The 25,132-nt window shown below is 47.8% G+C and overlaps 1 protein-coding gene across 1 annotated transcript in view; it reads right to left on the minus strand.

Annotated features, from left to right (window-relative positions):
• Positions 1–1,995: 1,995 nt before the first annotated feature.
• The window catches only part of LOC142558318 (uncharacterized), a 50,776-nt gene continuing 27,639 nt past the window's right edge, over positions 1,996–25,132 (minus strand). Inside the window, exons 4-6 of the mRNA XM_075670467.1 lie at positions 16,002–16,260; positions 4,245–4,386; positions 1,996–2,145 (exon numbers count right to left, since the gene is read on the minus strand). Of these exons, the coding sequence (XP_075526582.1) occupies positions 1,996–2,145; positions 4,245–4,386; positions 16,002–16,260 (551 nt within the window). The remainder of the gene's footprint in view (positions 2,146–4,244; positions 4,387–16,001; positions 16,261–25,132) is intronic.

Here is a 25,132-nt window from a genome sequence, read left to right on the forward strand (position 1 = left end):
CTACTACAAGCTTACACAGATTCTATAACCAAGTTTTCATGCATTGAACACAAGTAAACAGACTGTTTATCATTTAAGGCAATGCACTTCTTCAGGATTCTTGCGCTCATGACACAACGCTCCATAGCAGGAACCACCTCCACAAAATGCAGAAATTTGACTTCAAAAAGATTTGTTAACAATTCTGATTTCATTGTGAAAACCTCCATACAGACTTGTACGTCATGACTATTTCCACTTGTTGAGCAATTACGTCTTTAAAAAAATTCGATTATGCGACCAAAAATACCGTTAGCTTGTGCATAAGAGTTATTTCTCTTAGATTTATCAAGATGAGCTGTGCAGAACGTAAATGGCCCGACCATCATTTTTTGAAATTCTGTTCTGTCCGCTTTCTCAACCCCTTTGCCTATGAGCAGTACAGACCCTACAGAGCAAACATTTTTCCGTAGGGAGTAGCCTTTCATGAGAGTCTTAAAAGAAGACCCTAAAGTGCGATGGATGGGTTCCACACATCTTGACGCCCAAAGCTTTCAGAGAGCTTGCAAAATCGCAAACTTGTTGGCAATCTGAGACTGTGGCTATATGGTGCCATTGACATATCGTCCAAGTGTACCATTCATAGATTCAAATGGAAAAAGGGAGTAACCCCACAAAGGACCCCAATTTATGGCACTGTCAACAACATGCACAAGAAGGTGAGCATTATATGTCATGTACTCGATACCGTACAATTCCTGGTACTCAAGAAGAAATTTTTTCATCTCTCTCCTAATTGTGGCGAGCTGCTGAACGCAGATGCAAGGGCCAAGAAGGTAATGCATGATCTCAACAAATTTCAACCAATGATTGTAATGTCTTTCTGGAATGCGGCCTTTTAATACGACTGGGGACTAAAACAGCAGCCAGTTCCTCCAATCAGCAGCCTTCCATTCCTTTATGTCCATTAAAGACCTTGGCAGCCTCGAGTGCTCCCATGTGGGGGTGAGGCTCAGAAGACATTCGTCTGCATCAGCAAGATGTCGGTGTAGATGAAATCGGCGGCACTGTGTGGACTTCAGCCACATGTACATTGTTGTCCGAACAAAACCAGAACACACGGCATGCGTGTAGTCCACTACAAAGCCCTCACCAAATGAAAAATGTGAAAGAAATTTCAGCACACTTGCTCCTCTGATGCCACAAATAGGGGCCTGCATGGCCTTGGCCTTACGAGCATGGTGCAAAAATGACTCATGCGTTCTGAGCGTGTTTGTAGAAGCACTTGGCGGATATACACGACAAAATCCATTTCCTTTTGGAACAACCTGCCCAGAGTCCTCACACCATGCACAACCATGAGCACCGTTGAACTGTGTCATGCTAGCTAGTTCACATCTGGCAACACTGTCTACTGTACAGGGAGCAGGAAATGCTTTTGACGTGTGCGATATACCACTGCTGTCCCTCTAAACAACTCCAGTGGATGATAGTTCATTCATTGTTTTCACAAACGGTATTAAAAAGGTGTTCATTGATGGTTTCCCTGTGCCAAACCACAGCCCAGCCAAGAAAAGAGTTTGCACACGTTCTTTGTATGGAAGCTCATTCACCATCAAAAGAAGAGGCCACATGCTCGCATTAGAACTTTCAAAGAGGGGCACACCGTCAGTATTAAATGTCAGTGTAATGTCATTCGGTGTCACAGGCAACTCGTTGTACTGATAGCTTTTGTGATGTCGCACACATCAAAGGAAGTGCTTGTTCTACTGCACTGCAGCTTTCCTGACTCTAGCACATATTGAATTTGGCCCTTCAGGTCCATTACAAGAAAAAATGAGCTTTTCAGTAACCTGCCACTTGCATGGTTCACATTGCACAAACTGCAGACCACATCATTTCCTGGTAATTCTGGTAGTTCACCAATATACCAGAGCACACACTACAGTAGAAGTGCTTAGCATACTGCTTTTCGGCTCCTGCAAAGTGTCGAAAAAAAGTATACTTTGATGATGGCTATGCGACACCTTTTGGCAAGTGAGCACTAAAAAGCTGGAGTAGGTTCTCGGTGGCTTCTTTTGAGCAGCCATGGCTCAAGCTGTGGGCCATGACCATTAGGAGGCTTTCAGCTTTCGTAAGCTTGGCTCCAGGAAACAGGTCTTCATCCTAAGCAGAGAGGAATGGTAGTAAACATTGGTTGTGTTAGAAAAAGTACAACAGTACAATCATACACTTGTAGATGCCTGTTTTGTTGCCTACACAAAAAGTTGACAGAAAATCCTGCCATGACAAGGGCTTCATGAGTAATTTTCTGGCGCAGGCTTTATACTGGCTAACCTGTTACTTAACCTGGCAACCAACTTTAATGCACCATTTTAAGCTACCCCTTTTACATTGCGAACCTGCCTCAAGATAATGCAGATGCCAACTCTGCATGGTGAACACCAGATGGCCACCAAAGAAACCTCTTTAGAGTAGTCATTGTACTTGCAGCACAGTGAGACCAAGCGCTGTCTTGCCATGAAATGTGTGCTTTGGGACAGCAAATATTTTTAACATGTACTTTTGGAGCACTATTCATCATCATCAACCTGGATTTACCCACTGCAGGTCGAATGCCTCCCCCATATTTCTCCAACTACCCCGGTCAAGTGCCAATTGTGGCCATGTTGTCCCTGCAAACTTCTTAATCTCATCCAGCCACCTAACTTTCTGCTGCTCCCTGCTACGCTTCGCTTCTCTTGGATTTAAGTACATAACCCTTAGGCCCAAACAACGAAATGTTCCTTTCCTTCGAGCGCTTCCTAACCTTACGTGAGGCCTCCTTGCGCGAAAGACCGATGGAGGAAGCAAGCGTACTCTGAAAGCGCCCTTCACCCGCCCTCACGTAAGGAGCGGTTGCCGCATGCCTGGGTTCGAGATTATCTCTTAAAAGCTTTACGCGAACACCATTATTCAATAAGAATATGTCGTATCGTCGCACAATCTTTAAATTGAAGAGCTAATATAGAGACGCGTGGACGCTTTCTTTTAGTTTTGTTTACTAAACTTTAAAAAAGTAGCGCATTACGGTGCAAAACTTGATGTGCTCCATCAACGCTGGCACGCCGGCGTCGTGCAACGCCTAGCGACGACTAGCAACGCTTTCATGCCACACGCGTGACTGAAACGAACATGCCTGGCAAGACATACCGTGCTGGCGCTTCTCCGCAGGTGGGCGACAGCGCGCATGCGCAAGCAAACGTCACGTGGTTAAGCAGTGAGGTGAAGCGCTCGTTCAGGGCCAGGAGCGGAGTAAGGACGCATGAAGGTAGCTTTGGAGCTACCTTATGCTGAGGAAGCACCAAGGAAGCCTTTACCGAGGGCCCCTCAGTAAGGAAGCTTTCAGAGTGACATAAGGCAGCCTCACCGCAATGAAGGCTTCCTTACCTCAGTAAGGAAGATTTCATTGTTTGGCCTTTAGTGACCATCGGTTATGTTCCCTGCTCAATACATGCTCTGCCCATACGCATTTATTTTTCTTGATTTCAACTACGATGTCATTAACTCGCGTTTGTTCTCTCACCCAATCTGCTCTCTTCTTGTCCTTTAACGTTACACCCATAATTTTTCTTTCCATAGCTGATAGCGTCGTCCTCAGTTTAAGTAGAACCATTTTCGTAAGCCTCCAGGTTTGCCCCGTACGTGAGTACTGGTAAGACACAGCTGTTATACACTTTTCTCTTGAGGGATAACGGCAACCTGCTGTTCATGATCGGAGAATGCCTGCCAAATGCACCCCCGCCCATTTTTATTCTTCTGAAGTTTCCAGTCTCATGATCCGGATCCGCGGTCACTACCTGCCCTAAGTAGATGTATTCCCTTACCGCTTCCAGTGCCTCGCTACCTATCGTAATCTGCTATTCTCTTCCAAGACTGTTAAACAGTACTTTAGTTTTCTGCAGATTAATGTTTACACCCAGCCTTGTATTTGGCTGTCCAGGTCAGTTAGCATGCATTGCAATTGGTCCCTTGAGTTACTAAGCAAGGCAATATCATCAGCGAATCGCAAGTTACTAAGGTATTCTCGATTAACTCTTATCCCCAATTTTTCCCAATCCAGCAACTATTAGCACTATTAAGTTACAATAAATGTTCAAGGAAGATTTGTGAACTTCATTTGCAAATGACACAAAAAAGCTGGCTTTCGCCCAATCATACTGCGTTACAGCACAGGGTCTCACTCCTGTGTTTTGTTTCGATGTCGATGTCACAGGCGCCCTTACCTGCAGCAGCGGTTGGTGTTCGCGGCTGGAATCGAGCATCGTCTGCGCGCCGCCGTTGGCAGAGTGCGCCCGTGACGCCAGCAGAGACGAGGTGCCGTCTCGCCGCGGGCCCACGAATGCGGGGTGGCACTCTTCCGCACGACTGCAGGGGAGGCATTCACCAGCAGGGCTCGCCACAAGTGTCGCTCCATGAATGCCGGCGAATGTCCTAGACAGCGGTGCGGGCCGTTGGGTGCCATCAGCAGTTGACGGCGACGTTGGCCGCGGCTTAGACGTACGCAGGGGGCTTTGGAAGGACTCCGTCGCCATCTTGTCTTGTCTTGTGTCCCAGACAGTGGCGCGTACTCAGTATGGGGGATTGGCCAAGAAGCAGGCGGTTTTCCGTAAGGTTAGAAGTATACAGAAACTAGATTTGAATAGTGGAGCGTGGGACGATAGAACTGTAATTTAGACTTGCAGTGAAAATATTGTTAAGATTTTTGATAAAATATTTTAACGTAAAGATATGAAATAATAGACACTACGGATAATTGTACAAATTCCTGCAAGGTACTCTTTTTGTCCCTCTAATAAAATTGTAAACTGCAAGAAAAGCATCCCTGTGGCTGGATCCCAGTGAAGTCGCCCCAAAAGAAAGAATGTTTGTCGAGGTTAGCGATAGGCCAAGTTTGGTAAATGAGTATTCTAATATTTTTCTTTGTCTTAGAAAGCGGAGGCATGAGAGAAAATAATGTTCGATAGTTTCAGGTGCACTGCAAAAAGAACATAGAGGGGACATAGCGAGACCAGGCCTGTGTAAGTAAAAATTTAGAGGAGGTATACGACATCTCAGTTTTGTAAAAGATACTTCCAATTGCCTTGAAGGACACCAATTAATATTCCGTGGGAAGCCAAGATGGTGGAATTCAGAATACGGTGTTAGCATGGATATTGCAGAATTTTGAGATATAGCGAAATTTCTGTACCTAGCCGCGGTGACATAAGCTGATGTCGGCAAAACATATGATAGAGCCGTTCAGGGATGCTCGTGCGAGTGAATCGGCCATTTCATTCAAGTGCAAACCATGACTTCCCGGTACTCAAAGCCAACATACTTTTCGTAAGTACGGAGGCACCATCGAACGGAATGTTCTTTGAATTGCTGAATTTAAAGATGCAGTTAGTGCTGTGCATACAGATAGCGAGTCTGTCACGATAACAGCTAATGGGTCTTTTTGGAGGAGTTTTCGTAATGCTAATATAATCGCTAATAATTCTGCCTGAAATATCGGTGTGAAGTCGGGAAGGCGAAGGGAGTAGGACCATTGAAGAGATTCAGAGAAGATCCCCACTCATGCCTTCTCATTGCAAACAGAAGCGTCAGTAGCTATTACGTTGTCAGTGGTTAGCTGCTGTAGATGGCCGTGTAAGATATTAATTAAATCTCGCCTTGGTAATAGTTTAGCATTATTAGGAAATATGTCCTCGAACTCAATTTTGAGGTCTGTAATAGCATCATTTGAATGGTAAACTTGGCGTATGGATACATCCAATTTTTGCAACTGTGCTTGTACGAATACTATCTGGGGACTGTGGAATCTCGACCACGATACTCGGAAAAACTCAGCAGGTTTGGTGATAAAAGCATATTGCGTACGTCTTTTTAAATTGTCATAAATTTTTAAAAATGTCTGAACCGTAAGTAAACGGAATCTGCAATCCAGGGTGGGTATATGAGCTTCCTGATATAAAACAGCGTTGGCAACAAATCTAGGTAGCCCAAGGCATGACCGTAGAGCTTCTCTTTCTAAAAGTATAAGAGGTTTTATTTTGTAAGCGCGGCCACCGGAAAATATCACGCAGCCGAATTCCAATATGGGCCGAACATACATTTTATAGATCATGAGTAAGGTATGCCTGCGTAGTCCAGAGCGACGGTGGCTGAGCCGGCGGAGCATAGCTACGGCTCGTTCTGCCTTTGTTTTAATGTGTTCAATGTGGCTGCGCCAGGTGAGTTTGCCATCGCAAATGACATCAAGGTACTTGACTTCCTCAACTTGAGGAATGATTTCCTGTCGGTATTGTAAAGATATATGCACCTGTGCAGTTAATGGGAATACTAATACCGCACTTTTGCTAATATTTAACGACATGCATAACCCCTCTAGCCATGTCTCCAGCATTCCTAAGTAATTCTACAATGACTGTTGTAGTGAATGTATATTATTTGCGGACGTAAAAAATGCGATATCGTCCGCGTAAACATAAACATGTGCTTCCGGACATAAAGGAATTGTGCTTAGCAAAATGTTAAATTATATAGGGGAAAGAACGGAACCCTGCGGTACACCTCTTGTCTGCTTGTGTTTGGACGTCGAAATACCGTGTTGGTAACAATAAAACTCTCTATCTCTTATAAATTCAAAGATCCAAGCGGTTATATATTTTGGGAAATTCGTAGACCGAAGTTTATCGAATAGAATACAATGTTCTACAGAGTCGTATGCTTTTGTTACATCTAGCGCCGCCAAAGCTGCGTACTCTCGTTTGCGGCGAGCAAGTTGAACGCAGCTCTCTAAGTCTACGTGGGCGCACCATATGAAGTGGCCGGTACGAAATCCAATCTGGCAAGGACTGAGAAGGGTGTCACCCTGCATAAAATTTGTTATGCGGCCGTGAAGAACTCTTTCTATTAATTTGACGACATTGGAAGAAAGAGAAATTGGACTTATGTTGTCTAAGTCAAGTCCAGCTGATTTTTTCTTTAACAGTTGGATAATTTTAGCTACTCTCCACTCTTTTGGAACCCATGCATTCTTGAGAGAGAAATTTATTATGTTTAGGAGGTCCTGAGGTGCATAATCAAATAAAATTTTTAGCATTCCTGCTGTAATTCCATCTGGACCGGGGGCTGACGCTGGCAACCAACTAATGATGCGTTCAATCTCTGTTGCTGTTACTGTTTCAAAGTCGTCTGCCAAGGGAGGTTTCCTTGGGCCTAAGGGCAATTTATGTTTGAAACGTCGCGCAAGTCCTTGAGCAATTTTCTCAAGTGATTCTGATACTTCGTTTGTTGATAGAACGACAGAATCGACATTCACGGGCGCCGGTATAACTTTACGAGATCTAAGAAATTTAAACAGAGCCTTTTTATTGCAAGACTTCGAAAGGTATGTGTAGTGCTTGGAATCATAATCCTCCTTAGCTTTTGAGACTGTTCGTTTAAATGTAGTAGCTATATATGTATAATCAGCCCAATTAAGAGGACTTTGGTTGAATAAGAGTTTCTTCACGCTGCTTTTCTACGTCTAAAATCTCGCTCACAGTCAAAATTCCACCAGGGACAATATGATCCACCCTTAGTAGAATACACAACAAACTGAGCTTTCTTTGATGACTGTTTTAGAATGGAACATAGGCTCATTGCTTTAATATCCCTCTCCATGCCCTCCTGAGCGTGTAAAGTTTATTTTAATGCATTTTTAAATTTTTCGTAATTAACAAAATTCCGCACATTACTATCTAAACTAGTTAACGGGGTGAGCAGTTCAAAAAGTATAGGGAGGTGATCACTGTTAGCTCCGGAGTCTACAGTCTTCCAAGAGGTGACAGACATGCTCGAGGTAGCAAACGTAAGATCTAGGGCAGATCGCGACTGACCCCGAACGAAAGTATGTGCTCTCGAATTTAAGCAAGAGAACTGATTCGTTAAGACCCAATCGCACAAGCGTTTGCCACAAGTGTCCGTTTGGAAACACCACGATACATGATGAGAATTAAAATCTCCCACCAGTAGGATGTTCTTCTGACTGCGTGCAATAGAGGTATCCAGATAGCGGGTATCTTGTACTGCAGCGGGGAAGTACGTGTTAATTATATAAAAAGGTCTGCAACCAGGGAGGATTATATCCAGTGCTAAGATTTCACAGTCTGGGGACATTATCTGGTATGTTATAGTAGCTCTATGACAGATTTTTGATGAGACAAACAAAACTAAATCGCCGCCTCGGGAAAGGCGATCCAATCGAAAACATCAGAATATTTTTTGGATGAAAAGCCTGACCAGCATCAAGCCAAGTTTCCTGTAAAATAATAATATCTGGAGAATATTTAGAAATAAGATATAATAAATCTGTTGCAGGGGAAGTATGGAACGACAGTTCCACTGAATTACTGTTAAAGTTCCTATGGTGAATAAATCCGAGCAGTAGAAACTGCTTGGTCTAAAACGCTCTCTTTTAAGAAGTTCTTCTTAGCAGAAACCCCGCTATCTTACTTTTTTGCCTTGGACTTGGTGGGAGAGCTAGGTTTTTTCTCTGTCGGTGACCTTGTTAGTTTAAGAGATCGGGGGTCCATATCTACAACTTGATTTTTCATCCCATCTGTGTCAGAAAGACAGATTTGGTCGATTTTCCTAGAAGTTGATGGCTTTGGTGAATAATTATTTGTGGATGACTGCGCGGTCGATATTTCAATTGGTCGACTCCGCGGCAGATCTGACACCTGGTCCTCAATATTTGCTTTATTAGTTAGTTGAAACCATGGAGCTAGTTGTGAGGACAGCACCTGAACAAGGGAGTCGGTGAGATTTGTCATGATGCGCTCCATTGCTTTCTCCAGCGCCTTTTCTACGGAAGCTGCCACAGCCTCAGAAATAGAGCTTTCCATACACATCATTTGACGGGCCGTTATACCCGCATACCCCTGAGTCCTACTCTGAATTTCTCCAATGGCCTCACGACGAGAGCATCGACGTCTATCAATTATTTCAAGGATTTGAACTTCTCTTGACCTTGCAGGGCAATTAGGCTCATCTGCGGGGTGGGGACCACTGCAAAGGCAGCAGAACTCATTTCAGGAAGAACAGTCATTTGAGTGATGGCGTTCTCCACAAATTCGGCATCGTGTGTTGGATCTGCAGCCTTTTATGGAGTGCCCGAACAGCCAGCACTTTAGACACTGAAGTACGCGAGGTGATAGACGCTCAACTCGGTATATCAGTGGCCATGCCTTGATTTCCGATGGGCGGTTCATTCCAGCGAAAGTAGCAATGACTGTTTCAGTGGGCATGCGCTTATTATCAACGACACGGCTGCAACGATACACAGAAATCACACCTGCCGCTGAAAATATTTCCAAAATTTCTGCCGGACATAGACTTATGTCGACACCGCGGACTAGGCCTTTGGTACATGCAAGGTGATGAGGAATGAAACTGCTCACCGGATGTGTCGCGAAAACATTGCACTTCAGTAAATCTTGAACACAAGCCTGGTCTGACGAGCAGCAAAGAATCCCCCCTCGGCCGAACTGTCGAACCTCGGTGATTTGTTGAAAATTGGCCGAGACCATCCGGAGTTCGGTTTGAATTGCTTTGGGATTCTTCATCGAATCACAGTGCCATCACTCGGAACAAAAGCCACAGGTACGCTGCTCGTCCAACTGCATAAGAAAAGCTCCACCAGCAAATCAGAGTTAGGAACAGAAGCCGACGAGGAGGAAGCCTCCTGGCCTGGCGATGAGAGTGACGTTGCAAAGAAACAGGAAATTACTCTGGAAGGTTAGCAGATATTGAAAGAAAAGGTCAAAAACAAATACGTAAAAGACACAGATTAAATGAAAATTGGAGGACGCTTAAGCTTCGCCTTCAAGGGTGGAACGCGACAGCGTTCCCGTCGACCCGCCAAGGGGTATTGGGCTACGGCGCAGCGACTACGCGCCCCGCATCGGACGCGGTGAGCGTCGAGCAACGCAGCGTTCAACGCGACAACGAAATGTGCGCCTCAGCAAGCGACGCACGCCTGAGCCTTAGAAACAGCTCGTTTCTAAGGTAACACCGCGTTCACTAGAGGCGCTTTTGTACCGCTTTGAAGCATCGAACTCGTGGCTCAGTGGTAATAAAGAAAAAAAAAACTCGTGGCTCAGCGGTAACGTCTCCGTCTCACACTCCGGAGACCCTGGTTCGATTCCCACCCAGCCCATCTTGGAAGTTGCTTTTTATGTATGAAGTGTCTGCCGTGATTTATCGCTCACGGCCAACGCCGCGGACGCCGACACCGGCTTTTCTGCGACACGAGCTCCTTAACGCTATCGCGTTAAAACCGCCAGCTACTTGACCAGAACAAGTGTTCGGGAGCTCAGGAGCCAGGCCACCTCGAACTGCGTGACCACTTCTATGGCTCGCGGGCATGGGCGACACGAGCTTTGCCTTAAGCCCGATATTTTGCGGGTTCGTATAGTATTCGAATAGCGCGAGACACGGGACAAGGAAGCAGTAAATTAGTCGTCTGCTTTCTTGTCACGCGTGTCTGCTGCTGTTGAAGTACTATGAGTCTGCGCAACCTAGCCGAAATAAAACGGTACTTGCTGCATCGCAGTTTTGAATAATTTAATTTGAATGAACTGTAGCGTAATGAAGCCGTCGTACAAGTTAATGAAAAAGACGAAAGAATAATGTGGAGTTCATTTTCTCAAGTTGATTGTAACCTCTTCGACAGTTCACCTTTCAGTAATTCTCACTGCTCACTGACATACTAGTCTAGTTATTGCCAAATCTTCTGTGTTTTTTTACACTGCGGTTATCATATTTAAATAAGTTTCTATAGCTGCCTACGGGGGTTGCCCGATTCTTGGTCTATCCCCTTTACTGGCTAGGAAGAATGAAGAGGTTCGCCACCACCACCATCATCATCATAATCAACATCATCATCAAGATAACTACGTACAGCCCTCTCATTTTTAGGTCACTTTCCATTGTAGGTACGTGAGAAGTTTTAAAGCCGCATCATCATTATCATTGTCATAAGTAGTGCATGCCTCAGTATACAGACAGCGCAAATGATCTCAGCGTCAGCACATGCTCACGATGGATGCAAAGCTTATCAGCGCTTGCACGCAATCGTCTGATGCTGCATTCAAAGCGTGCGTTGAGTCAGCTCACCCACGAAGCAACTACCGAGTGCAAGAGTGCAAAGCGTGTCTTCAACACGGCTAATATATATCTGCACTTTTTTACGGAGTGCAGCATTTTTCATTCTCGGTTGGACTATTCAGCGTCCACCGCCTCCAGCACGCCCTTCATTTTCAATTTGTGCAGAAGTAAAATAACTGCTAGATTCCGTGTCTCCTGAAGTCGCATGGAGGCATGACGATAACTGTGGTATGACGCCGATGCAGTGACGATGTAATCAGCAAGAAGGAATGATATCGATAGAACGACAATTGCATATAACGACTATCCGATATGACTACGGCGCTTGCACCTTTTTTAAGTGCAAGCGCTGTGAGCAAATGGAAACTTGATTCGTGATGCGGCAATATAACTATTACCGCGTTGTTTGACGCGGGGTTTACTGATTGCTCAGACATAAAGCGGTTACAATTTACCTGCTTTATGCTTTGGCAAAGTGCTACAAATCATGTGGTTGTGACCGAAATAGCGGCTTCATTTCAACTTGTTGAGGATTCAAGTAAAATAGATTACATTTCTCCTAAACTCGCACATGGGCATGGAGGCATCACGAGAACCGTAGTATGATGCCGGTGCCGTGACGATGTACGGAAGAAGGAACTATATCGATGGAACGACAAAGGCATATAATATATTAATGGCAATATATTACATGACGACGGCATGGCGACAGCGCTAGCATATTATAAATACAAGCTCTGTGAGCAAACTGAAAGTCTATTCGTGATGCGGCAATGTAACTAACGCAGGTTTGCAAATTGCACGGACCTACGGCGGTTACAATTTACCTGCTTTATGCCTTGCCAAAGGGTTGCAAATCATGTGAATGGGACGGAAATAGCGGCTCACGCATGTTTTTTTGCTTTATTTAAGCCTAGGCTGCTTTGTATATTTTCCACGTTTCCTACGTAAGTGGGCTACCACGGATGTGAATCACGGTCTCGCAATTTATTTTATCCAGACTGCGCGCATAGCTTGTTCCGTAGCCTCACATTCACTCACCGCACGAGTCCTGCCATATTCATGGGCCACATTCCTGATAATATTGTTCCGTTGTAGTGATGGTGAGAACCCACAGTAGCACAGCGCAAATCCCGAAAAATGTTTATTGGGAGAACGTCTGCCCATGACAGCTATGTACGCACACACGTTGATCGTCGAAATATGATCTGCGGGTCAAGCGCGTCTATTTTTATACATAACTTGTTGAAGGTTCCAGCATAATCGTGGTGCTACCATGGCTCCCAGAAAGTACAACACTATTCGCCTCGCGCATACAATTTCATTACAAAAAGTTCGGTGCAAACATAGACAACAGGTAGCATCAAAAATGAGTTTCAAATCATGCAGCCACGCGTACTGCGCTGAGTTGTAACTTTATTTATTTATTTAATTATTTATTTATTTATTTATTTATTTATTTATTTATTTATTTATTTATTTATTTATTTAGCTTAATTATAAGGCCCGAAGGCTTTACAAGGAGTGGTAAATAAAAATAGTTGCAGATTAAAAGGGAGAAAGAATACAGTTATAACAAGTTAGGAAAGACATATTAGCAAAAGGCTTCATGAATGGCACTCTTGAAGCTGCCGATGTTTGTGAGCGGGAGTAATGCGGTCCCCGAAAATATGACAGACGAGTACACATGTCAATGCCCCCCTTTTAAAGAGCACTTTCCCGATGCTGCGAATAACTGAAGAGTTAAAAACCAGAGCCCTGGTGGTAAAAAGAAGAAAATGCGGGCTTTTCCGTAATCGAGAGTATATGTAGTCATGAAATGGCTACCGGGAAAGCAGATTGGTTCGAGTAATTATTACGATCACTCACGAACATTTACGGCGCACCGAACACTGCCGGCCTGGTCACGTAGCGTGGCGCCATCTCTCGAAGAGGCGGCGCAAAATCCACGCCGGGGCAACTTGCGGACTGCTGGCGTTGAAAAGGGCACAGGCAACACAGCGCCAAAAGATGACAATCAAATGTATGGTGCACTGTATCTGCATTCTGAACGTCGCTACTGGAAAGGACAAATTAAACTTCAACGTACAAGAAGTTAGAACTTGAGGGATTTTGTGAACTGCCATTAGGAAGAAATCGGAAACAGTATCTTTTTAACTTGTTTGGCAGTAACTAGCGTATGTAATGCGGTCCTGTAGAAGAGGTTGGGGGCGACAGACCGCGTTTTCCTCAGGTTATACTGGTTGCCCGGAGGCTTTCGTTTCGTTCTCGCCCAATTCTCGTCCCGTTCTCGTCATGGGTGCCCGGATAACGGCTCTGATTTTGGCTCAAGTTGTCTTGAAGGTTGCCGACAACTGGAACTAAGAGCATTTGATGCTTGAACTTACAAAGCAGTAAGAAAATGCAGTCGCAAATGTCTTAGCGTGCGTAGAATGGCTTTGGACGCACCACGTGGACATCACGACGCTCTCAGCGACCTCGTCATTGCGTATTGCCGACTGGCATTATTCATAAGCAGAACACTCTTCCGCAACCGAATTTCACGAAATTTCATATTGCGTTCGAAACACACTGTTTAAAATACGTACAAAGCTGGTTATTCTACAGCCATGCCTTGCCGTCATCAGATGCGTGAGCTAGGAGTCCGCTCAAACAAGAGGTAGCAGTACGTGCCATAGCCCCTTTCGAAGGCAATAAGCTCTAGCGAGGCGTACAGCGGTGGCGCATATGTGACGTCATGGTCCAGTTGCGGGCTAAATTACCCATCGCGACTTGCATTCTCCATCAGGTACTTTATGCGTTGCATATTGCAATCACTCAGTTCAGCCCTTGGGCGTGGCCGGGCAGCCACCATTGAGGGTATGAGCCATTGTTCATTGCAGCGCGTCCCATATGTGTGTCTATTCTCTTTTAAGTTTGCTATGTTTCTTATTAAGTTGCTTCAATTTTTATGCGTTGCATATTGCAATCACTCAGTTCAGCCCTTGGGCGCGGCCGGGCAGCCACCATTGACCTTTAGCGCAACCACGTGACGTGACGTCACGACAGCCGGAGGAAAAGCTGGGCCCCAACTCGCGCAATATGCAACGCATTCTTGGCTTAACCAAGCTAAGCCTGGCCATTTTTTCTTCCGCTTTTTCCTAAATAGTTTCTTCGAAAGTCTTTTAGACGAGCGAAAAACAATTTCGCCACTTCAATCTGATAGTTGCAAATGACTGCAAGCAACGCGTCCTCATGGCTGCTCGACAGGCACTTCTAACGCGCCGTAGGATCATTCGTATAAGGACATTTACTGCGCTGTTTTTTACGTGCGCTCTGCAGCACATCTAAGAACAGCGCAAGAAACTTAACGCGCTGCCGCGATTTTTTAACGCATGTGGCAGTGCGGCAGCAGTGATAACCCACTGTTTCCTGCCTTCTTGCCCTGTCAGAGGTAAGTGGAATAAGGGCTTTTGCCACGTAAGGCCAACTGCTGAAGGGGGGGAAAAGCTGAATTACTATGCTGCTCAACCATCCAGCACAGCAATCAGATTTTAGCGCAACGCTAACACTGCAGCCGACTTGCGAAAGTTTCTGTGCTTGTAGTTTTAACCAGTCCCTAAAAACTCTTCACTAAGCTTGCGTCCTTATGGTATTTTTTTTATTTCGGCTTTTCTAAAAGCCGATTCTTGCGCTACTTACGCACCTTGCATTCTAATTTTTACTGTATACCGTATGGAACATAAACTTCCACGGCTTCTTTCGTTGGAAAAGCAAGCCATCAGCCGCGTTGGCACTGTATACCACCACAGCGAGCTACTGCAAGTGACTGTAGACTAACTGCTTGTGCAGAAACCCGTGCATACAGCATTGAGTCCTTCAAGCAGACGAAACCGCACCAAAGCATTAGTGTGTATTTTCTAGTGACATGCCCGAAAATGCTCTTAAAGGCATGCAGAACCGACATGACTTATGTGACGCCCTGCATCGCGCTACCGATTTTTATGGTTTCTTGGCGGTCTGCCTGGGGATATAATAAATGAAATCTCCCGAAGAAGAGCCAAAAAAACTTCAAGAGACAAAGCCAGCGGTACGAGTGGGGTCACTCGCGCCAGTTGACGAGCGATAACCGAAGGCGACATAAGTCGTCAACGGAGTTAACTATAGGAAAAAAAGTTACGCGTCTCTGCTTTCGTTTGTTAAAGATTTTGTTAATTTGTGGATAACAGTTTCGAGTTCAACATATTTGTCAAACGCCGAAGCTCGAACGGATTTCCACCAATCGCTTAGTGGATAAATAGCGAAGGCTAACTGCAGCGTTACTCTATCTGCGATACGCACACATTGTCATTGTAGCCCGTGGAGGGACACAGAATTAAATGAAGTTTTCTTGCTGTGAAAGCGTGCAATCACGCAAAGGAAGAAGACGTAACAGTTGTCACAATGATGAGCACACCGATCTACGCGGGCTGCGCCCAAACAAGCATGCTGCACCATAACACACACACAGTAAGTTCTGACGCGGGGGAAAAATTATTGACCTGTTCAGTATACATATGCCCGACATAAACTAACGTGAAACCTAAATATACCAACCAGGATCGTCGGACGTACTTCTACAGAAATACTGCAGCCTCCGTATAACGTACCTGTATATCAAGTTGAAGGGAGGAGTCGGACATACCTGAAGAGATAGCCTTTTTTATTAACGTGTGTGAAAAATTTCGTCCTACACTAAACAGAATATTGCCCTAATATTTCGGCCTCAATATATCATTGGCCTCTACGCTGGCCGCGAGTGGGTGGAAAGGGGTGGATCCAACGAGGCAACGCCGGCAAAAAGTGTCACGGAAAAGGTGTTGACACACCTCGCCCTGCCTTGTGCCTGTGCACCCAAAAGAAAAGGACTTGGCAGGTGCTTCCGGCGGCATGCTTCGGCTTCCAGTATACTCCGGAACACTTGATGTCGAGGACCACGGCCAGACTCGATTCCTTCCCAACGAAGCGCGAATTCGTGGTACGTCTTGCAGACGCCACAATGTGTCCATGGGCTGTTCTCGGCGAGAGATGAATCGGGGCTGTCACGCGCCCCAGCCGAAGAACCACATGATGGTGGTGAGGTCTCGCCTGCAAAAGGAAGCGGGGCTTCTGTGTGTCCGGTTATAACTTACATCGACGTGTTTTGCTTGGCCGAATTCACAAGCCATGATGATTGAAGTATGATCTCGAACATCTTAGAGCACATAGTTCATGGTCTACAGCGGGAAGATGCACATTCTACAGAAAGGGGAAAAAACATTTATACGCCGAGCATGGCCCACAAGATCTGCACAGAGAAAGGACACGCAAACACATTTTCTCGCGTGCCACTGGACCTATGCTTACGATGAGGTTTTTTTCAAACCCTCTAAAGTAACTTCTCGTTTATCGCTGTTCGCACGTTATAAAAAAAAAAGAAAATTCGGGAGAGGAGCCCGGTTGGCGAATGTAGCGTTTCTCAGCTTTCGCACGTACCCTACGCGCCATGCATTTCGCAGGCCACGCGCCCGATTCGCAGTGGCTGCGCTAGAAGACGCCGCATGTTCATCGGGAAGCGCGAAAGAGAAAGCCCACTGTAGTACACGCCCAATACTTAACTCGTTTCGACAGTGGAAATACGTTGTGCTTCTGTGTTAATTTAATGCTATAGGCATTACCATTGATAGTAAACGTGAAATAGGTTTCACCACTGCCACGAAAGTGCGCATAATCAAAGCACGCGCAGCGTATCACCCAAGCCAGCAAAGCAACGCGTCGGCCCCGCGACAGCTTCGACAGAGGGAGACAGCGCATGCGCCACAGGCAGCTGAAGCGATCGTTCAATGGAGACTAGAAGCTTTGACAAGATACGCGATGGTTACGATCTCGAAACGGAGAGGAGAGAGAAGGAGCACGTCGAAACACCCTCTCACACCTCGACACACGGCTAGTAGAGGGAAAGGAGGTGACAGCCCCTGCGTGCTCGAACGGTTGAGTCAGCACCCCTCTCGGAGACGTTTCAGTGGTCGCGGCCAAAAACGCGAGAAATTTCTGGAAGATTCGCAGGCTTTGTTCATGCTTTGGGAGCACAACTCCATCAGAAAGTTCCAGAAACGCAGGTGAAGGCAATAAAAGCGCCGTGCTGGAATCAGTGGAGATCAGACCGCGCCGGTGAAAAGACGTAACGCGAAGGCCGGCCGTCTACAGAAGGAGATACCCCGGCAAGCTAGCCGATGAATTCATGCGGCGTCTGCATTTCTGGAATAAGTCCGTTCTTAGAGATCTGCCTCTAGTTACGCCGAGGACATCTAGCAGCACAGATAAATACGAGCGGACATTGCTACTCCTCTTCATTCTGCATTGTACGTGAACTCTCAGTGCTTGTCGTTGCTTATTTTCTATAGTTTTGTGAACACCCTACTGAATTGCATTCCGATGTGCCTATAGTCGAGGTGTGCATGTGCGAATGTAACCACCTCATTTCAAGAATGTATTTCCTTCAGTTTCGACAACTTTGGTTTGTGACTTGGTCTTTGGACTGCAACCAGCGTTTCCTGGTGCCCCAGAAGGCCTATTAAGCGTCCGTGCTTTGGTAGTGTTATTTTCGGATGCTGATATGACGGCATCTTAATTTGACCCCGCCTTGGCGCCTCGTTCACGGTGTGTATGACAACCACTTGTTACATTTCTTTTGTAAATGAGCTAAAACATTCAGGCCGTATGTGAGCGATTTAGGTAGTAGCCGTCATAAAGTTCCCTACGTAATTTACTTATGGGAACTCTGGCAATATGGGTCTCAGGGAGCAGCAATAATGGCTTTTCAGCCAGCACGAGTATCAACATTGGCAAATACATTTGCTAGAATTTCGTCCTTCTCGCTTGCAACGAATTTGTAAATGAGGAAATTAGTCATTAAACAAAATATTGCCTGATAGGTCCAACCATCTTCAATGATGACGTGGGCGCACTGACCCTTGTTGCCTGCTGCAATTAAAAAAGATAGCATTGCCCCAGATCTCAATCCAATAAATGCAGCACAAGTGTATAAAATACAGCCACAAGAACGTTTGAAGCGCCCAGCACACAATAACCACTTTACGTGCTATGCCTTACTCCCATGCTAGCTGAACGATCCCCGCGCCCGAGTTCTCTCTAATAATTAAGAAAAAAGTTACCGGCGATTACGATACTCCCTAAAACAAAATTTGAGCGCAACCCTCTGCGTGTTTTGATTCCGTGATTTCAAGTTTTCCAAGCTTCCAAAATCTTCTGGTACCACTGGGATCAGCGGAATATATTTCTAAACATCAAGGGGATTCTACGGGACCGAACTTCGGTGAGCCGCAGTTCTAAGACCAACGAGAGCCCTATTCGTTCGGCCACGCCGACGGTAGGGTTAGCCCTAACACCGAACGCTGGCGCGCGGGAGCTCGGAGACCCGCAAGCAGCCACAGTTTCTACGGTGAGCTGTGGGGGCGACCCAGCCCAGAACGCTACGATCGCGGGAAACCCAGGCACCATTGCCCACCAACCCACCGACACTGAAACCATGGAAGTCGTATCCGAGAGTCACCCGAGACCCCTGCCTGACCAGGCCTTGCCTGGGCCGTCTCCTGTCCTCTCGGAGCAGCTCCACAATCAAGAATCTCAGTGGCAAACGGTCGTTTCCCTTCATCGGAAACGCCATCTTCAAAAACAACAATCCACTGGTGAACAAGACCCAGTCGGGCAAACCCCGCCATCGAAAGCCACACCGTTAGGGCTAGCTCTAACCCAGGCGCCGCCGCCGCCTCGACAGCCACGTCGCAAGCTACCTGCGAAGAGCGCGGAGCCGGAACACCTATTTCTGAAGACGCGGCTGCAAGGAGCAGGCCTCGCCGACGCGCGCCTCCACTCCCGCGCACTGACATGAAAATCATTATCCGCCCGACCCCGGGCCTCACAGTTCGAAAACTACAGACCCACCAGGTGGCCAAGGCGATCGTCCAAGCCACCGGAGGTGCGCCGACCTGCAAGGGGGATGATTTCATCGTCCGCCTGCGACACGGCTCGAACATCATCATCGTGAGCACCCCTCACGAGGCCACGGCGGCCACCCTCATGAAAATTGTAAGCCTCACCTTTCACGGACGATCACACCCTGTGAAGGTGTATCTCTCAACACCCGAGGGCCTGCTTAAAGGTGTCGTACACGGCATCGACGCAGGCACCGGCGAAGAAGAGCTTATGGCGAATCTTCGGGTCCGCACACATGGAGTCCGCATCGTGCGGGCCCGTATGCTCGGACAATCCCAGACAGCCCTACTCCACTTCGAGGGACCTCAGGTGCCTAGATTTGTGTATTACTACGGAGGGGAGATGCCTTGCCGAGACTACCAGCCGACAAGGCAGTTCTGCTCCATCTGTACAATCACCGGACACCGACCAGACGTCTGCCCCAACCCAACGGTTCGTGCGTGCAACGTTTGCAACCACATTAACCCAGGCGCCGGACACACTTGAGTTCCGAAGTGCGCCCTGTGCGGAGGGGCCCATCTCACGGCCGCAACAGAGTGCAACAACAAGCTCAAGCGCATTCCACCCAGATGGAAGCCTACCTCCACGACCACACCCAAAACCCAACGACAGCCCCGCCCGGTCACTCAGTCGACCAAGGCGGCTGACCTTCGCCCGCGATGGTTCAGCTCCAAGCGGGAAGACTCCGACTACTCGGAGTCTCCGAGCATCTACGGATCCCGGTCCGGTTCCAACCCAAGGTCCAGGTCCCGCTCCTGCTCTCGCCCCCGGTCTCACTTTCGATCGCCCAGACGGCGATCTCGGTCGACGTCCAAACAAGGAGAGCAGGCAGCACCAGCCACCGCGGCACTCAAAGACAAGTGGTCCCAGCAGCACCACCGAAAGACCAAGGAAGCCTCACCCAAGAGGACTATCACCAAAGTACACGAGGTAAGCTGGGCAGCAGTAGCCTCCCCCTCGTATAAAAAACCACAGACGCCACTATCTGTTAAATTGGAACAGGAACTCGCCACCATGCGCGCACAGATACAAACACTCACACAAGAAAACAGACAACTCAAACAACAAGTGATACAGCTCACACAAATACCAGAAGAGATGGCTCCGCACAAGGACATCATCGACCTACAAACCCATGTCGATGCCATCCGCAACCAGATGCAAGCCTTCATGGACGCTACACGCGCCCAGTTGGAACAAATAACACAGACTGCAATACAACGCACAGATGCAGCAATAAAACACATGGAATCCACTGTAGATAGCAAGCTTAGGAACCAGCTTCACTCCATAAAACTACGAAAGACGCTACGACAGAACTTTTACAAGGCCACACCTGTAGCAGCACCGAACCAAATCGTAACGTCACCGACCACAACGTCCAACAATGCCTAGACCATACAGGCAAGTCAAAGAAAACTTAGAAATTTGGCAATGGAACTGCCGTGGGTTCCGGAGGAAGAAAGGGCTGCTGACACAATTGATCGCCCATTCCTCAAAGCCACCGGGGGTCATAGCCCTACAAGGGCCCGGTACCCGACCAACACTACATAGCTACGAAGAATACCACACAAGTCAAGACGACAAGTGGAAGGTAGCCACACTAGTAGACAGAAACATCACAACCATACAACACAAACCCATAGACGACGTGGACATACTACATGTACTTCTCGAAATAATATACAAAGGCAACCAGAAACAGAGCGCCTTCATCCTCAACATTTATTGCCCCCCCAGCCAAAGGCGGGCAAACATAGGAAAACTCTTTGGGGACACCCTCCGCATTGCTAAAGACAGTCCCCTGGTAATCATAGGCGACTTCAACGCTCAGAACACGCTATGGAGGTACCAGAGGCAGGATTGGAAGGGTCTCCAGCCAGAAACACTAATTGAGCAGTGTCACCTCACACTCATCACAGACCCGAACATACCAACGAGGGAAGGGAACAGCGTAACACGCTACACCACTCCCGACCTCGCCTTCATCACTCAAACCACGCGAGCCGAATGGCTCAACACACTCGAAAACCTAGGCAGCGATCACTACATACTAAACATAACACTACAGACTGGACGCCTACGCAGGCAGATCGGCACAGCTAAACTCACTGACTGGCGCAAAATCAGGGAAGCCCAAGAACAGGATGCCGACACAATCACGAACCTGGAAGACTGGTGCGACAATCTCCGTCGACATAAACAACGCCACGCAAAGGAAATCGCCAGAACGGCAAAGACCCCAGAGGTGGATCCCCACTTACTACACCTGTGGGATGCCAAAAGGGGCCTTACCCACCGCTGGAAAAAACAGAAATATAACAGGAAACTGAAGACGCGCATAGCACAAATAACACCGGAAGCAGAAGAATATGCCATGCAACTCGCCTCAGCGAACTGGTATAGATTCTGTGACTCCTTCTGTGGCACGCTGGACATGGCCAAGACGTGGCACATCCTCAAAGCCATCCTGGACCCCACCAAAACCAAAGGAGAAGGACACAGGGCTCTGGAACGGTTACTACACTCCTACCCAGGCAGCCAACAAGACCTCATCGATGCCATCAAGACCAAGTGCTATGTAGATCCCACTCCCACACAACCATGTAGAACACCCTACACAGGACAACCCAACCCACTAATGGACGAACCGATCACCGAAAACGAATTGAGAGCAGTCATCGCAGCCACCACCCGTAACACAGCGGCGGGCACGGACCAAATCACGAATTCGATTATCAGAAACCTGAGCGACCAGTCTATCTCCGCGCTCAAGGCCTTTCTCAACCAACACTGGGAACAAGGTACGGTACCGGCGATGTGGAAACACGCACGAATAATCATGATCCCTAATCCGGACAAGAAATTGGCAATTGAAAACCTTAGACCCATATCGCTCACGTCCTGCCTCGGCAAGGTGTACGAAAAAATTATAAACACGAGACTACAGAGACACTTGGAAGATAACAAACACCTACCAGACACCATGTTCGGTTTCCGCGCAGGCCTGTCCACGCAAGATGTGCTACTTCAAATCAAGGAAGAAGTCCTCAGTAACGTTTCCCGCAGCGGCGAGCACGTCATCCTAGCAATCGACATCAAAGGGGCTTTCGACAACGTCCGCCACCAAGGAATCCTAGAAGGGCTGGCCAACACCAAATGCGGCGAGCGAACGTACAAGTATGTTCAGAGCTTCCTGCGCCACCGCACGGCGGAGCTGAAGATGGGAGAGATCCAGACTCCAGTGTACCACCCTCCCAACAAGGGCACACCACAAGGTGCTGTCATCTCTCCCACGCTGTTCAACGTCGCCATGATCGGTCTCGCAAGCAAACTGCAGGACGTAGCAGGTCTTCGGCACGCAATCTACGCAGACGATATAACGCGCTGGACCACAACAGGGTCCCTCGTTGAAAAAGAAGAACGGCTGCAAACTGCAGCAAATCTCATCCAAGATTACGTCAGCCAACGGGGTCTACAATGCTCCCCCGAGAAATCTGAGCTTCTACGAGTCTGGCGAGGCCGGGGTAACCGCACAGTCCCCACAGACCCAACAAGGAGACTCGAGGTACGCCTCAACGGGGGCCTCATACCAGAGAAGCCATTGCTGAGGGTGCTGGGCATGTGGCTGCAGTCCAACCAGCGGGCCACACACACCCTTGCGCTCCTTAAAACCAGCGTCAAGGTGGTATCACGCATGATCTCCCGCGTAACATCCAAGAACAGACGCATGAAGAAAAGGGACACCCTCCGACTGGTCAGTAGCCTGGTGGTGAGCAGAATCACATACAGCCTGCCTTACTACCACCTCACACAGTCCGAGACAAAGCAGGCCGACACACTTTTAAGGATGGCTTTGAAGACCGCTCTCCGCCTGCCGATGAGTACATCGACTGAAATATTATTGGCGCTAGGGTTGCACAACACCCTCAGCGAACTGACAGCAGCCCATTACGTCTCGCAACAACAGAGACTTGCGCGGACTCGCACGGGCCGGCAGGTCCTACGAACCTTGTGGTTCCCAGCAATAACAACAGGAACCCAAGAAACCTGCTTGATACCTCGTCACGTCCAGGACAGGTTTCACGTTGCCCCGATACCACGCAACATGGACCCTAACCTACACTCCGGCAGGAGGAGAGCAAGGGCCCAGTACATGGAGAAAGCGTTCAGGTTCAGTACAACGGCCCGGTTTACGGACGCCGCCATGTATGGGACGAACAACAAGGGCGCAGTTGCAGTGGCATGCGACCACCGAGGCCACGTTACCTCCGCGTCATCGACCCGCCCCTGCACGATTACGGAAGCCGAAGAGCTGGCCATCGCGTTAGCCATCCGCGAGGGCCTACACGCAAATCAACCATTGACGATCCTCACGGATTCCCAGCAGGCCTGCCGCAACTTCCTACAGGGTAGAATTGGAAGACCTGCTGCACAAGTCCTAGCCGGAATACTCAAGGAGGACTCTGAGGACTTCGCCACCCAAACTATCATCTGGATACCGGGTCACACTGGCATCACGGGCAACCTGCAAGCCGACAGAGCAGCTCGAGGATTCGTACATAACCGAGCACTCATCACGCCGGCTGCAGAAGACCTGGACCCTGTCGACCTCGAGTATTCAGCCATCGTGAACTACCACAGAGGGCGTCGCTTGCGATATCCACCACCCCATCGAAACCTAAAGACAGAAGATGCCGCTGCCTGGCGTAGGCTCCGGACAGGCACTTACACGAACCTACACATATTAGATCGGATACACCCCACAGCCTACAGGGACGAATGCCCATGGTGTGGAGCCACACCAACCCTATACCACATTGCGTGGGAGTGCACACTACACAACATAGAACACCCAGACACGAACATAACGAGGGAGCAATGGTAGGCACTGCTGTCCAGCTCGGCCCTCGACGACCAGCTCAAGCTGATTAAGAGAGCTGAGAAGATGGCAAGAGCCAGCGGAGCCCTGTACTAAGGGCCCCGACCATTAGCCGTTTTTCTGATTATTCTTTTAATAAAGTTTATCTATCTATCTATCTATCTGCAAACGGAGTGAAGTGTGACGCGACTGCCTCACTAATCGGGAGATCACGACACGCAGCGAATGGGTGATGCGCTGCCTAAAACTGTGCACTATCGACGAGGACCACTCCATGGCCTCTTTCAACGTGAAATTTATGTTCGCATGCGTTGCTGCATATTTCGTGGTTCAGTGTTGTAAGGAAGCCCTGGAACAGGATCCCACTGTGCTCTCCCGTACACCTATTTGCATAGACGTCCTATGCCGCCTGCTGAAACTTTGCCTAAAAAACATGTACTTCTATAACAAATATTTCCAAAGGCAAGTCTTTGGAACGGCCATGGGTGCTTCTGTTTTCACTGCGTGCGCCAACATCGCCTTGTAGGCCACAGAAGGTTCAGCGTCGTTGTCACTCCACCCTGTCCTCAAATTCGTGCGATATGTTGGCGGCTGTTTTTGTATAATTCGCAGCAGAGACGTTGCAAGGTCACCTGAATTCATTCAAGCCGAGCATCCACTTCACAGTGGAGCATGCAGAAAGTAGCGGCATCGCATTCCTTGATGTTTTCGTGGAACGAACTGCCAAGCATCTGCGACACCGGATTATCGTAAGAATACAGGAACTGGAATACACTCCAATTATTCTTCCGTGCGCCCGATTGGATTCAAACACTCGCCTACTTCATTCCCATTCAACCGCGCTTTCCGGCTTTGCTCGAGTCCTTCAAGGAGGAAAGCACAGTTGATGGATGTATGGGAGGACATGACCTGTAATGACTACCCATTCAGTCAATTAAGTCAACGGCTAAGGGACCAAGAGTGTCACGCTTCAGCGCCCGACAATCACGGAGCATGCAAGAAAAACAAAAGCACTGTCATTCCGTATGCACGAGTCGTGAGAGTCGCTTTGCCCAGAGAGCTTAATGACTGTGGCGCTTGGAT

This window comes from Dermacentor variabilis, chromosome 9, assembly GCF_050947875.1.
Source record: "Dermacentor variabilis isolate Ectoservices chromosome 9, ASM5094787v1, whole genome shotgun sequence".
NCBI classification, from domain to species: Eukaryota; Metazoa; Arthropoda; class Arachnida; order Ixodida; family Ixodidae; genus Dermacentor; species Dermacentor variabilis.